This window comes from Talpa europaea, assembly GCF_964194135.1.
Source record: "Talpa europaea genome assembly, chromosome: 10".
NCBI lineage: Eukaryota > Metazoa > Chordata > Mammalia > Eulipotyphla > Talpidae > Talpa > Talpa europaea.
Genome location: NC_140077.1, coordinates 56,600,006 through 56,615,665, shown reverse-complemented (window position 1 = coordinate 56,615,665; position 15,660 = coordinate 56,600,006). Strand labels below are relative to the sequence as shown.

Sequence of the window (15,660 nt, the reverse complement as noted above, 5' to 3'; positions counted from 1 at the left end):
CATTGTTTCAGATTAAAAAATATTGAAATGCACTGCCAACAAGCATAATCAATAGTTCATTATATTTATTCTCCAAGGACGACTGAAGAAATATTTTCATAAATCTGATTCTGTACAAATGCACCATTATGTAACAAATTAGTATATGCTATATTCGACAAAAACAAGTCCTCTTTAACTTTCCACTATTCCACTAGAGGGTAGTATTGGCAAAAAAACAAAAAAAAAAAAACAAAAAACAAAAAAACACTTCATTTTTGTCTTGTTAACAATTTTATCATTAAGATCCCTACCAGTTTGTTTTCATCTGCTATTATTTTTGTTATTCTGTACAAAGATTAACTTTCATGTTTCCAAATACTATTCCCAATGCTATGATTGCTCGCAAGTGTAACCCAGCCAAACTCTTCTTAAAAATGTATGTTGTACTGGAAAACTTAAAATTTGTTACCATGAATCAAGCAAATAAAATTGTACCTGATAATATAGTTACCTAGGAAGAAGAAAATATGACTCTTATTTATTTTATTTATTATTTAAAATCTAAAATAATCATAGAAACCATTTCTACTTTGGCATACCAGCAAAGATTTAAGGAATTTTTTTTTAATTAATATTTTTCAAGACCAAAAAAATAATTTTACTTATATTTTGGCCCCCAATTTTTTTATGGCAGCAACAATTATTTACGACACAGTATATAATTCAGAGGTGTAAATTAATACCTCAAACGCATGCTACCACCCCAAATTACCCAGTCTTCCATCAGGAGAACAGGATCTTACTACTGTGATTACAAATTAATGGTGGCTTTTCCATAAGAAGTAAAGGAAAGGGATTGAATGCAATTTTGAAACAAATGAGACCATATCAAACTTAAAAGGTACACTGTGAAAGAAATTTGAATCAAAACAAAATGACATCCCACTGAATAGGAGAATATATTCTCACATTATTTATCTGACAAAGTGTTAATATACAAAATATACCAAGAACTCTTAAAACTCAACAAGAAAAACCTGATTAAATTACTGGACAATGGATTGGAATAGACACTTCTTCAAAGAAGATATACAGATTGCCAATAGGCATGTGAAAAGATGTTCATTATCATCACATAGTATTTGAGAAATAATAAAAATTAGGTATCAACTCACATCTGTGAGAAAGGCAATTATCTAAAGAAAATGAAACAAGTATTGGGGAGGATATGAAGAGAAAGGAACCTTATGGAAAGGAGTATACATATTCCTCAAAATAATTAAAATCAGAAATTCTATGTGAACCAGTTATCTAATTTCATAAATACAATACACAACCACTAATTTGAAGTAAAATATGCACGTCAGGTTTATTTTGGCACTATTTACAATAGTCAAGAACTATAAACAATTTAAGTGCCCAATGACAGATAAATGGGTAAAGAAGATGTGGTATATATACAAAATGGAACAGTACTGAGTTATAAAAAAATATTACTCAGTTAGAAAAAGATGAAATCATGCCATTTGCAATACTTTGGGTGGACCTACAGAGTATTTTGTTTAGTAAAATAAACCAGGTGAAACAACAACAACAACAACAGCAACACTGTTTGAGCTCACTCATATGTGTATATAAGTGGTATATAAAGAAAACAAATAAGACAAAAATAAACTTATGAACTAAAAGATCAATTACCAAAAGGGAATGGGAACTATAAATTGGGTAAAAGGGGACAAGGGCATGGTGAAATACAGAATTGGACCTTGGTGGTGAACTTAATGTAATATACACATTTTGATTCTCAATGATGCATATCTAAAACTTATATAATATTATAATGCAATTTTACTTCAATTTAAAAGGGGGTGGGGATTGTATGGGGACTATAACCAACATTAAAATGCATATATTGTGGTAAAATGAAAAATGGTGTAAAAATATATAAAACAATAAAAATAATAAAAATAAATTCATTAATTAAAAAATAGATTTTCTGAAATCATGGGAAAAATTGTTTTGGACAAGAGATGTTTCTGATTAGAAAATGATCATTGATTATACTTTAATAATGTTAAAAAAGATGAAAATATAGTGAACTCTATGCTCATTTGAAACTTTGATGCACGCTCTATCAGGAGACAAAGATGGGGTGCACCAGTGAGGAATGACTTCGGTTACTACTGTAGTATTACTACTGTAAACACTACCACGTAGAAATGTTGGCTACCCTACTCTCTAAAATCCCTTAATGTTTATGGAGCTGATACCCCTTTTCTTGGCAGACCATACAGTTGATATATCCCGATACCAGTCTGCTTTCTATTCCAGACACTCTTTATTTGTTCCCCCAGTTGCTGTATTTCATAATATTTGCCTTCTGTTTTTTATTCTCCCTTGGTCATCTGTCATCCTTCTCTTGGGGCCCTGCACACAGGGTCATATTCAGCCCAGCAAATCTTTTTCAGTTTTGCATGGGGCTCTCTTAAATGGAAACCACAGTTATCTAAACCCCTTTGAAAATAAATAAAACCAATAATATAATCTTAATTATCTGACTAAATTTATATTTGTTTTATTTTGTCTTTAGTTTTGATTTTGAAACTATTCTCAGTTCTTGGGGGTTGTCTATCCCTGATGCAAATATTATCAGAGTTATGTTTTGACACAAATACCAATGAGTCTCATTGGTATCACACTGAGGAGATGTCTCAGTATCACACTGAGGAGAAGTCTCAAAGAAAAATCTAAAGTTGTAATAAATAATGATCAGTCTGTTAGATCACAGGCTGATGTGTTGAAACCATCTTTTATTCAATCTCATCCCATCAGAGAAAAGGATGGAAAGATGCTATGAATCTTGAAATGTCCAGAGTTTCTGATTTGAGTGGCCAACTCAAAACCAGGACTCTACCAATGCTATCACCATGGTGACACATCAGTGACACATTGCCACCTGTCATGTGTCCATGGTTTGGCAAAAGCCTCCTTGGTATTAAGTACAGGGTAAGATGACCTAGACAGAGTTCCTGTCTAGAAAATTTATCTTATTTTCTATATTCTGTGGCTATAGGAACAGTTCGTTTTTGTCTGCAGAAGGAAACCTCTCTGAATGATGCAAATGCTAGCTCTATCTTCTAGACTCTCTGTATTTCCAACATCCTTGGCCTTTGTGGATAGTCTTTCAATTCTAATCCTTCCACCTACCCCTGCCTATTTTCATTTTGCACCATCAAGGACATGCAAACATAAACAGGGTGAATCCAGTCATTTTCTCTTCTATATCTATGCAGTCATTCTCTTTAAAATTGCAATCAATAAAATGACTTAAGTCATCTGTCTATCCTAGGCGAGTTCTTTACATTTGTTTTACTGCTGCCCAGTATTGCATATCATTTGCATATTTCAACTTGTCTAATGTATATTCTGCTTTTGGCTTCTGAAGAAAACATATCCTTTGTTTCTGTATATTTTCCATATTACAACTCATTTTGTAAGGGCAGGTTTTCTCTGAATTTTATATTTTAAACTGTTTTAAATTGTATGCTTATATTCCAGAGATATTCTTTCATCAAGGTAAGACTGGTTTACAGTACTCTACATGATTCAGAGACACAGGAGTCCACTTCAGATGCATATTACCACACTATACTCACCACCATGGTACCCACAGTCCTCCAACTCTGTCCATTGTAACCTCTTTCACCTTTGCTCTCCAATGGCCCCCTTCTCCATTAACCTTATTTTTATATTCAGATTTCTAGGGTGCGTCTTCTGTTTGACTTTGTCCAACTCTTTCAATTATTTTATATACTTAATAAATGTACAATTATAAAGGACTTGTATATGACTATTCTACAAAGACTTTGCAACAAAAATACATATTAGTTGTAATTATCATAATTGCTTTTGTTTTGGATGCTTGACATTTGTCAGTAAGAATGTACTTTTCAGGTGTTTGTGATAAAATTTTATTTTTTCTATTATGAAAATATTTTCTTTTCCAAATATTTCTTGAATTTTCAGATTCTCAGTCCAATTTAAATGGTTGATGGATTAGACAGATATTAAGTACTGGATTTTTATTTTGTTCTTTATAAAATTAATTTCTTCTGTTTCTGCATATTTTCACAGAGAGATCGTCAAGATATTTTCATGTTGACTGTTTTGGTTAAATATATCTCTTAGTAAATACCATGCAATTATGTTATCAGCAAAGCAGTTTGTCTATATTTCAAGTACATGGGACAACAGCAGAAAAATTAGCAAGATTAGGAAAGACTGACATTTTTGGAGAAAAGAAAATTGTACTCTATTCTTCCCTTCAAAACAAACAAGCAAGCAAGTGATTTTTATTTTTTCCAAGCTATTTTTATGGGACCTCCTGAAATCAATAGAGTTAAATAATACTAGAGCATTTGGAGAAATATTTTGCAAATTTTATTATATTACTTTGAAAAAGAAAATAATCATCCTGAAAATATGTAAAATTAAATATTGTTTTATTATAAAAATACAATAAATTAAAAATAATTTTGTATTAGTTAGGGAAACTTGAAAAATGAAGTGGTTTGACTTCTCTAAATAAAACAACTGAAGTAACAAAAATTAGATCAAAACTTACTGCTTCCTGGAGAAGGAATGAGCCCACCTATTAGTAACTCCTTCCGATATGCTGATGTAGAAACCTTGAGTAATTGCTCTATATTAAAATTAAAGGTGTTCAGGGAATATGGGATGCATTTTTAGAGAATTGCATTCCAGGTATAAAATGAGGTTTGCTTAGTATATACTTTGCTTGTCTAGGTGATATTTTGGGATCATACTTGACTCCAATAACTTGTTCCATAAAAAAATATCCAGGCAAATAAATCTAAACCAAATCCAGACAGTAAATCAGAGTTTATGAGTTTTACACATTCCCCATTATCAGCCATATCCATTGTGAGAGAAAGCTAAATAATCTCAGTATCTTTGATAGATTATGCACCTTAAATATTACTAGAAACCTAAAATTTGAATATGGCATGGTCTTATAGTCATTTGGTACACGGTATTACAATAAACAAATAACCAATTCAGAAGTTTAACATAGTTCCCAAGGGCAGAATTTAAACCCAATTCCCTCTGATTCCAAAGTTTATTTCATTCTAGAATCTTAGGTTACAAATTAAGCTAAACTAATTAGTTCTAGAGCCTTAGAACTCTAATATTTTTAAACAAAATTTTTATACTGAAGAATTTGGATGAAGTTATTATCCATGCATTGTGGATTTTGGATTAAACTCTAGTCCAGAGAAAATATGACTTGCCTGAAGTCACAGAGCTGACAGACTCAGGCACCCATAATTATAGAACTCTGTTCAGTGCTCTTCAAAATATATCTTTTTATTTGAACAATAATTTCTCAGTTCTTCATAAACACGTCATATTAACAAAAATCTATGTTTGCAGCCAGGTACCAATATGATATTATGAATCACTGTCTCCAAATTACAGGTATAATATAAAAAACAGAAATGGCATGTAGATATTGCAAAGTAGGTCACCAGAAGTCATCTATATCCCTTACCTTTACTATTACGGTGACAGTAGCAATACCAGGTGGCATTGTTCCATAAATATCAAAGGCCTCCACTAGAAAAGTGATAGTTGCTTGCTGATCTGGAAATGACTCATAATCCAAACTCCTTAAAAGGGAGAGTTCTCCTGTAAAGGGATGTAGTGCAAAAATGTGCTTCACTTCTGGACTTCTTATCCGATAAGACACATTTGCTCCAAGGTCAACATCTTTGGCCTGTAACAAGTTAAACAGAACAATGATTATATCAATGGTGTTAGCTAAATAGAGGAACTCAAAACTTATGGAAATAATGTTTTTACATCGGGCAGCATGATATTAAAGATGGCTAAAATACATGATTCAGAGAAAAAATAGTTTTGTGAGTGATATAGTCTAATTAAAAGAACACATTTTTATAGAAGTCTTATAGAATAAGGATCTCATCCAGTAGTACAAAATGGCAAAGGCAATTCTGATAATGGGAATGAAATGAAGAAACAATGGAATGGGGAAGATCTGCTCTTTAGCATGTGCATGAAGCAAACATATCCTATGCAAACTTGAGTCAATCTCCAGTCAACATCACAACTAAAATTACTGTTAAAACATAGACTTATGTCTACGCTGTCTATCATTACTCAGAATTAGAGTATTTGCTTTATTTTTTATTTATATATGTGTTTATATATATATATTACATCATTGTTCATTTTTGTACAATGATGCTTGTATGTTCTCTTTTCAGATGCATTCCCAATAACATTCCCTCCACCACTTCCCCCATGAACCATCACCGTGGTTTCTTGTGCTCTTCTCTCCCTTGTTTTGATGTTCTACTTCCCCCTCCCTTGTAGAATGTCTCTGATTTATAGTTACCTGCTAATTTTGTCATTTATTTATATATTATTGTTTTTTTTTCCCCTGATCCCTCATTTGGTTTCCCTGTATCCCCCTTGAAAGTGAAACCATCCAATATTTTTCTTTTTTCTTCTGGTTTATTTTGTGGAGCATAATCCATTCTAGCTCTATCCATGTTGCTGCAAATGACACGAGTTTATCCATTTTGATCTCTGAATAATATTCAATTTTGTATATATACACATACATACATACATAGATATATTTGCTTTAAATGTGTATTTCTGAGTAAACCTAGCCTACTAAATCAGAATGTTCAGAATTGCTGGTGATATTAAAGAAATGAAATAAGAAACTTAGGTATGGAAACACTATTAGCAAGGAGATTTATACCTCTGAAAGGATGTCAGTCGTCTACTGAAAGTATATGGAATAATGGGTGAAGCAATATTTCAGTTTTCTAAATACAGGGCAAATCTATACATATGTATGTGAGTACACATATTTGCATATATGCATCTTGCTACCTCCTCATATGTGCATATGTAAATATATAAATATTTATTTGGTACTGTGTGAGCACAAAGATAAATTTTATAGAATGCACATGAAAATTCAATATTGAGTTCTTTGAAGATACAAGACCAGAGTTTAAGACATTCTTTACAAACTATTATTTTGTCAATTGTGATAATAAATATATAGTATTACTTTTTTAAGTCAAAATCAATTAAAATTGCAATTTATTTTCTTCCAAATGCATATTTTAACCCATTATTTTTTGCATATTTCTAAAGTATGGTTGTTGGCTAACATATAATATGCAATATTTGAGATATTTATATTAAAAAGTTACTTGTTTATCTGAAATTAAGATTTATCTGGATGTGTGTTATTTATTTGATAAAACTGTTAAAACAACATTAATGGCAAATTTTATAATACGGAATTAATTACACTAATGCTTCTCTCACATACCTCTATTTGAAGGAAGGATGTCCCAGCTGGCAGATTCTCTTCCACAACAACAGTATATGTTGAATTGGTGAACACAGGACTATTATCATCAATATCCAAAACCTTGATGGCAAGAGTGAGAGTTGAATGACGAGGGTGTGCTGCTCCATCAGTTGCCACAACAACAAGTTCATAGTAGTCCCTGACTTCTCTGTTAAGTTTCACTGCAGTGTAAATGCTCCCATTGGATGTGATGCGAAAAAGATTATTGAGGTTACCCAAGCTGTAGTGCACTTGGCCATTTATTCCAGCATCAGGGTCTGTGGCCTAAATGAAATTAAAAACAAAGGAATTCACTAGTACATTTTGTTTTACTGCTGATAAATGTTAGAAAAGAGTAATGAGTAAGTTATATTTCTAAGCAAATAGCTTTTTCTCTAAGAAGAAAAAAGATAATGACATTGTAATTCAAATACTAAAACATGAAATACAGTACAGCCTAATTTATAATATTCATTGAAATTGAGTATAACATAAATATCATTGGCATTGATAACATCAGCAATCAGAATATTATAGGACAGAAAATTAATTTCAAAGATACTGAATTTTCCTTGTAATATCATTTATTTAATACATTTTAAATTCTAAAGTATGAGAACATTGCTTTAAATTAACACAATCTACTAAATAATAATGTAAGAGTCTATATTATTTTCTATTCAAGTGTTTTGTACATTTGTTTTTATAGTTATATTTGCTCAAGCACTATATAACTTCATTTTATCTTCAAAATATTCTTGTGAGTAAATATCATTAGTACCATTTTGTAAATGAGAAAATTGTGGCTTTGGAATTTAATAATCTTGCTTAGGATTACACAAGAAATCAATGTATTGTACCCCAGTTCATAGAACACTGCCTCTCGTATAAAACTACTTAATAGGGCCTCCCTGGTGGCGCAGTGGTTGAGCGCTGGCTTGCAAAGCTGCCCGTAGCCTCTGCAGTGCCAGTTCGATCCCTGGCCACCGGGTGAGGGTCCCACATGGCGTGCAGACCTCTCCTGACACCCATTGCTTCCCTCAGCAGTGTACTTCGTTGGTCTGCCTGCTCTGCTCTCCGCTCTGACTCTGGTGAATTCTTTCACCCTCCTTAGCCTCTGACTGTACTCAGTGCTTGTATAAATAAATAAATCTTAAAAAAAAAATACTTAATACGTGTATGTGGAATATACAAATGTTAGAATAAATGAATACATGGAACTAAGATACGAAACTAAATCCAATTGAGAATAAAAATATAGTAACCACAAAACCACAGCAATGGGATAGAATACAAATCTCCAAGTCATAACTGAGAACTGTCGATGTTATAATAAGTGCATATTAACTGAAAATGTTGTCATATGAAATCACTTTGCATCAAATGAGTAAATTTTCAATAAATACTTTTCTAATTGAGTGTTATGAGAATCTCATATAAAATTCTTATCAATTGTAATATAAATTATGACCTCTTGTTATCAAATTCTGCGAATTTTATGTTTAAATAGCTCTATGATTTTGTTCTTCAAAGAAGCCAAAATAAATCTTTTAAAGCCTGAAATATGCTATGATCATGCCCCAAAGTGTTGCTTAGGGAAAGAGGGAAACAAGACAGACATTTGGATGCATTATGAGCCAGGGACATAATAATCACTTAATGTCCACAAAGCCTAGAATACGATGTATTTAATAGAATATTTGAGACAGCTTCAGGGAAATCGGTGAAGCATTCAGAGTGGGGCTGCTGAGGCCTGAGTCACGTCTGCAACAATAAACTCCAAGATGTGAAAGTCACTTTTGTAGCTGTACTCTTCTGGATAGCAGAGTGCCTGACACAATAGCAGGATTGTTCTCTGGCCCATCAAAACTAAATGCCCCCAGGAGGGCATTACCTCTTGAGGCTTAAACCTCAGAAAACCTGGAAGAATTATTGTGGGATGTCTGCTGGAGAAGAAAATCTGATGCAAAAGAGTTGAAGAGTCCCCATAAATGTATTTTCTTCTACTTTTACATTTTTCTTAGACATTTCCTTATATATTATTTACAATTAGTCAAGATGGTCATCTTAGTGAAAAAACAAAACAAAGAACAAGAGGTTCATACCCCAACTCCTTTATTTTTTGGGCTGAAATCACTGATTAACTAAATTTAAAAAAATAATATAAAAGGGACTTAGTTCATAAGACCAACACTCCTGAAAATTTAAGTGACCTTTTCAATGACTGTTTTATGGGAGTTCTTAAGATCACAATACTTTGGGGTGTCACACACATAACCAATAATTTAATCATTCTTGCTCAATATATTTTTTGTTCACCTAAAGATTATGATAGAATAATTCAAAATGACTAATGTGGCTGTGTGAGTATACATGCCCATATGGGTATACGTGCATAGAGGGGGTGAGTATTGCATGTTTTGTTCTATTTATGTCCAGCCTCTTACTTTATATTTCCATTAGAAAACTTCACATATGTCTAGATTGATATTTTATTGTTGCCATTGAAAATTAACACACATTTAGCACCTGATATACCTTTATTATTTATATTTTAAATATAAATAAAGTTGTATAGATCAGAAGTTCATTTCTGTAGGTAATCAGGGAAGATCTATCTTACTTATGTGAGTCATTGACTCTATAGCTTGCTGAGGTGGTAAGATTTAGAGTCCAACTTTCTTATTAGTTGTCACATGAGAACCATCCCCAGTCGCTAGAGGCCACCCATATTCCTTTGACCATGTTCCTCCATGTTCAAAGCCAGAAGTCATAAGTTGAGAGCCTCTTATACTTTTTGAATCTCCTCCTTTTTATCTATCTTGCCTCTCTGACCCATTCCTCTCCTACCCTCTTCCAGTGTCTGCATTGGGTCCACCTGAAGAATCCAGAATAATCTTCCCATGTCAAGGTTCTTGGCTTTAATCACATCAACAAAATCCTTTTTGTCATGTAAGGTAACATAGTGGAGCAACATACAGAGGTAACATATGTCATTTAGGCAACATAAATACACAAGTGGGACATATCTCTAGGACTATTTATTTCTATTTCTATACCATCAGAAGCCTAAAAATGTCTCTAATTGAAATCTTGATTACATCTATGTCTAAATATTTATTTTTTATCTTTTTCTTCCCTATTGAAGTAAATGGTCCTTCCATAAACCCAACAGACAAGTAATGAAGAACATATCTCTGATCTCTTTTACTCACTCAATTATTCATTCAAAAATTTGAAGATAAAATTATTTAATTCTCATCATGTCTGAGGCTCAGCTCCAAGTTGTAAAATACTAAGATGTAGATAAATACTAATGCTTAGATAACAAGGAACATGCTTCTTCACAATAAAGAAACTATTGCTAAAGCAAAAAGACACTCTACTGAATGGGAGAAAATATTTGCACACAATACATCTGACAAGGGGCTAGTATCAAAGATCTAAAAAGAAGCCACAAACAAAAGAAAGCAAAGAACCCAATCAAAAAATGTACAGAGGAGCTAAATATGCCATTTCCACAGAAGACATATGCATAGACAATAGACAACTGAACAGATATTTACCATTATTTATCATCAGGGAAATGAAAATTAAAACCAAAACGAGGTACCCAATCACATCTGAGAGACTGTCCCATATTAAAAGTTCAGAAACTATAGGTTTTGGCAATGATATGGGTCCTCTTTCACTGCTGGTGGAAAGGTAGACTGGTCCAACCCCTATTAAAAGTAGTATGAAGGCTTATCTAAATATTTAAAATAGATGTACCATGATACAGCAATTCCACTCCTACATAGCTACGCCGCTCAGAATGCAAAAACACTAACTCAAAGAGATACATGCACTCCTATGTGTATTGCAGCTCTATTTACAATAGTCAAGAGTATGGGTGTTTTAGTGGTAGATGTCATGTGTTAACGACACCTGAAGGAGGAGATCCTATACCTCTGAATCACAGACAACATTGTAAACCAATGTTAACTCAATAAATTAAAAATTGTAGCATTTTGTATTGAGTCAAAGTGGTTTACAACACTGTATATGATTTAGTAGTACAGGGTCACAGAGAGAAGATAAGAAGACCACCACCAAAGTCACAATTAAAAATAAATGCATGGTAGTAATTTTTCATGATCTGAACAGGGTATGACAGCACTTAAATATCTCTTACTTTTAGTATCTTGTAGAATATCTAAGACTGATTATGGAGGTTATGATGGTAAAGGGCCATTATATACAAAAATATTGCTACATTACAAAAGTTCTGATTAGTCTCTAGTGTTTCTAACATGTATTTTTTTTTATATCATTAACTTTGGTATGTCACCAAATTTAGTCTCTCTGGATTTCAGATATTTCAGCAATATAAAATGTGAAATATATCTGTAATAGAATAGTCATTTTTAATCTAGTTTCTTACCACTATACACATTAGAGGTGAAATTTGCAAATATAGCTCAGATCCTCAATTGTGACATGGATAAGACCATTGTTATTGTGTAATTCTAACTGCAATACCATCTATATTTCATTGAAAAAAATACAATAACTTAAGTGAATGGACACTAATATCAATATATTCAACAGATAATATTAGAAAAATGCAAATGTAGTACCTACACTGATAACAAATGGCTTTGGGAACACTACACATTTGATTTTAACTATCCACATTTGCTGACTACTGAACTAGGGGATTGTTAAGAAACTTGCTCTAATAAGGAACTGAGATTTAAAAACAAACTCATTTTGTTTGGATGAACCACTTGAATCATGTATTTCCCACATCTCTGAATTAACCATATTTTCCTTTGGGATCTTCCCAAAGTACATCAGCTCAGAAAAGTATTATATTTTATGATCCTATTTCCTTAAGATGGCTGAAGGAGAACTTCCTCCTCTATGCTTCATCTTGCCAAACAAAGGAATATTTTCGCAAGACAACTGCTCTGTCTTTGCTTCCTCACTCACTTGTAAGTGGTAAATTTGGGAGAAGGAACTGGGTAAATGTACTGCCTCCTTTAAGATCTGACTGTTTACAAGATTATCCTATGGTTTACATTTTAGTTATATAAGCTCTTCTTCTATGGGTGATATTTATAATTCTAGTCCACAGGGGAAGAGCTGTATAGGGTAGTTTAATTGTGTGATGCAGTATTAGCTAATGAATTTGACTCTCAACGAAACTTCAATTTTTCTAATATTGGCTTGAGTCACCTACCAGAATCTTGTGTCTATCTCTGAATTGGTTTTGAGCTTGGGCAAGGAATGCTAACTATTAGCAATGGATATCCTCAAATTCTTAGGGTGTATAGATACCGTTTCTAATCAAATACAAACACAGACTTTTTTTCATTGTGTTTGTTTAGAATACTCACTAATACCTTGAGGTTGTCACATATAGCTATAATTTTTGAGAAATGCCAGGATTAAGGCCTCCTTTTCCCAGTATTTCCATATGTTTTTTGATACAACAGTACTGTATACTTTTACTTTCCCATGATTCATAATTTGAAAATGACTATCTTAAATTCATAAGACCAATAATGCCCATACTCACTCATTCCTATAATCACCCCTCATTATAGGGGCTTGCAGCAAAATAAAAATAATAGTAGAAAAAAATACTCAGAAAAATATATGCTTTCAGTAGGGACAATACGGAATTTAAAAAAATGGATTAAATGTACACAAAAGGATATGGTGAGATAATTAAATATTGAATTTTAGTCATGACTTTGATTAAACCCATATTACATTTCATGCAATGCAAGTTGATAAATCTTACAATGTTAGTACAATTTCCAAATCAAAAAATAATGAGGGGAATTAGAGAAAAGGGGACATCTATGTTCAAATAAACAAAGCTTTGAGGCAATTGGGCAATTGGGATTAAAGGAAATTTATAATGTTGCATTCCTTCAGAATTTCTCAAGTACCATTAATATTTTAATGAACAAGGTGAAGTTTTCAAGGGGTTATTGTATGAACTAGATTGTAAAATCCTAAGTAAAGAAATATAACCTCTTCTCTATGTGTTGATTAAACCATAGGGAAAGTCTAAACTCTTAAGTATGACTTAATTCCAACCTATCTTTTAACATATTATTACTGTTTACTCTCCTGTATATATTCACTGATGAAGTCTAATCACTTTTCTACATTTTCCTAGGACTCACCATTAACTTTATGACATTTTCTTCAAAACTTGCCATGACAATTTCTTTTTTTTTTAATATAGGCATGTTTTATTTATTTGTTTGTTTGTTTGTTTGTTTATACATGCACTGGGTACAGTCAGAAGCACGGGAGGGTGAGAGAATTCACCAGAGCCAGAGCGGGGAGCAGAGCAGGCAGAAGGACTGAAGTACACTGCTGAGGGGAGCAGCGGGAGGCAGGAGAGGTCTGCGCGCCATGTGGGATCCTCCTCTGGTGGCCGGAGAGCAGCCGGGGATTGAACCGGCACCGCAGAGGCCGCGGGCAGCTTCGCAACCCAGCGCTCAACCGCTGCGCCACCGGGGAGGCCCGACAATTTCTTATTTATCTTTGAAGTTCCACTCATATCCATTCTTCAAATCCCAGCCCCACTTCTTCTAGGAAAATTTCTGGCATTTAATATAGTTCAGTTAATCGGTTAGAATTTTCCTTTTGAAAAACGCTTACTTTTACTAATTTTATTTTATACACTTTTCCCATAAGTCCTTTCAGAATAGGACCATGTCTTATAACTCCTGTGAATATTAAATATTTCAAATAACATCAATATTTATTTTACAGTGAGATGAACATACCTTCTACATGAGGACTTAAATGCTAGAGCATCCTCATGAATAGATGCTCATTAAGTCAGTTTAAATCAAGGATTATTATCAAAGTATCATGTGAGCGTGTGTGCACACACACAAACACACACACATACATTTTGACCAGATACACCACTACTTTAATCACTGAATGTCTAGTTTCATGATAAGATTTATAAGGTATCTACATTGAATGAAATAATGTAATATTCTACATGAAAATACTCTCAAAATTTTAAGGTGGTTCAAATACATATTCAAAAGAGACAAATGTTTATAGACTGGATGGTCACTTCTTTCTTTTTCTCTTTCTTAATTGACAAACAAATATAAGATAATGCAAGTCAAGTGATATGGACTGACTAAGCCAGGTAGTTTCACTTATTTATTATTATACATGAGTATGTATATGTTACACAAGATAACTAAACATAAAATCCCTTATTATCAGCAGTACTGTCAAGGTGTTTGCATTGATGTTTAATATCTACTCAAGGAAGCTCAGTGTGTGATGCTATAATGAAATCATTTATCTTCCTAGAAGTCAATTAAAAGTTAATTAAAATTGTTAATAAGAAAAATCACACATCTCTTTTTCTCATACTACATCAAAGCGATAAACAGTAATAGCTGCAACTTTATAATCATCTGTCTATGGTTAACACATTTTATAATATACACCTTACTATGGGGTCTGATTAGTGACTACTTATTGGTGAATTCATATTCCTGGAAAATCAGCTGATAGTTCATAGTCAAAGATTTCTCTGGAAAAAAAAATATAAAACAGAAACTTTGAATATATGCTAGAAAATCTTATGGAAAGCTTTAATCATTAAATTCAAAGATAGAGTATTTTTGAGGCAACCAAATAATTAGGAATAAACCCAGATGATATACAATTGCATATACTGAAAAAATATGTAATATTTGTCAAACTGTTAACTTATTGCATACAACTTGAAAAGGAAATAGAGAAAAACATTTTTTCACAAATTTGTTAATAGCCCTCCCCTGCCCCCCGATAATTTTAGAGTGGTCTAAGATACATTATTTCCCTTCAAAAAAAGTTGAAGCCCATTATTGGGATTCTTACACTAGGGGGCTACCAGTTCTATAGAGATCTAAGAGCATGCCTGTGTGGGTGGAATTTATTTGTATAAAACATCTGATATTTGCATCCTTCCCAATGAGAAGTCTCTGGGCAGATTACTTGTGCATTTTTCAGCAATTAATTACAATTTAAATCTATCTTATATTTATGCCCATTTTTATTAGTTTCTTAGATATAAAATCATTTTTGTTTATTCTCACAAATTCTAGGTGCATGCAAAGAACTTAGAGGACAAAAAGAAAATAGCTATTAGAAAGGTGTGAACTACTATGTAGCATCTAATTAGCCCAGTGTGAAGCTGAGAGGGAGCTTAGCTCAACTTTTTGCTTGTCCTTTAC

The 15,660-nt window shown here is 32.7% G+C and overlaps 1 protein-coding gene across 1 annotated transcript in view; it reads right to left on the bottom strand.

Moving 5' to 3' along the window:
* The window catches only part of PCDH15 (protocadherin related 15), a gene marked incomplete at both ends in the record, with an annotated part of 665,703 nt that overhangs the window by 163,620 nt on the left and 486,423 nt on the right, over window positions 1–15,660 (bottom strand). Inside the window, 2 exons of the mRNA XM_084244834.1 lie at window positions 5,555–5,779; window positions 7,382–7,687. Of these exons, the coding sequence (XP_084100960.1) occupies window positions 5,555–5,779; window positions 7,382–7,687 (531 nt within the window). The remainder of the gene's footprint in view (window positions 1–5,554; window positions 5,780–7,381; window positions 7,688–15,660) is intronic.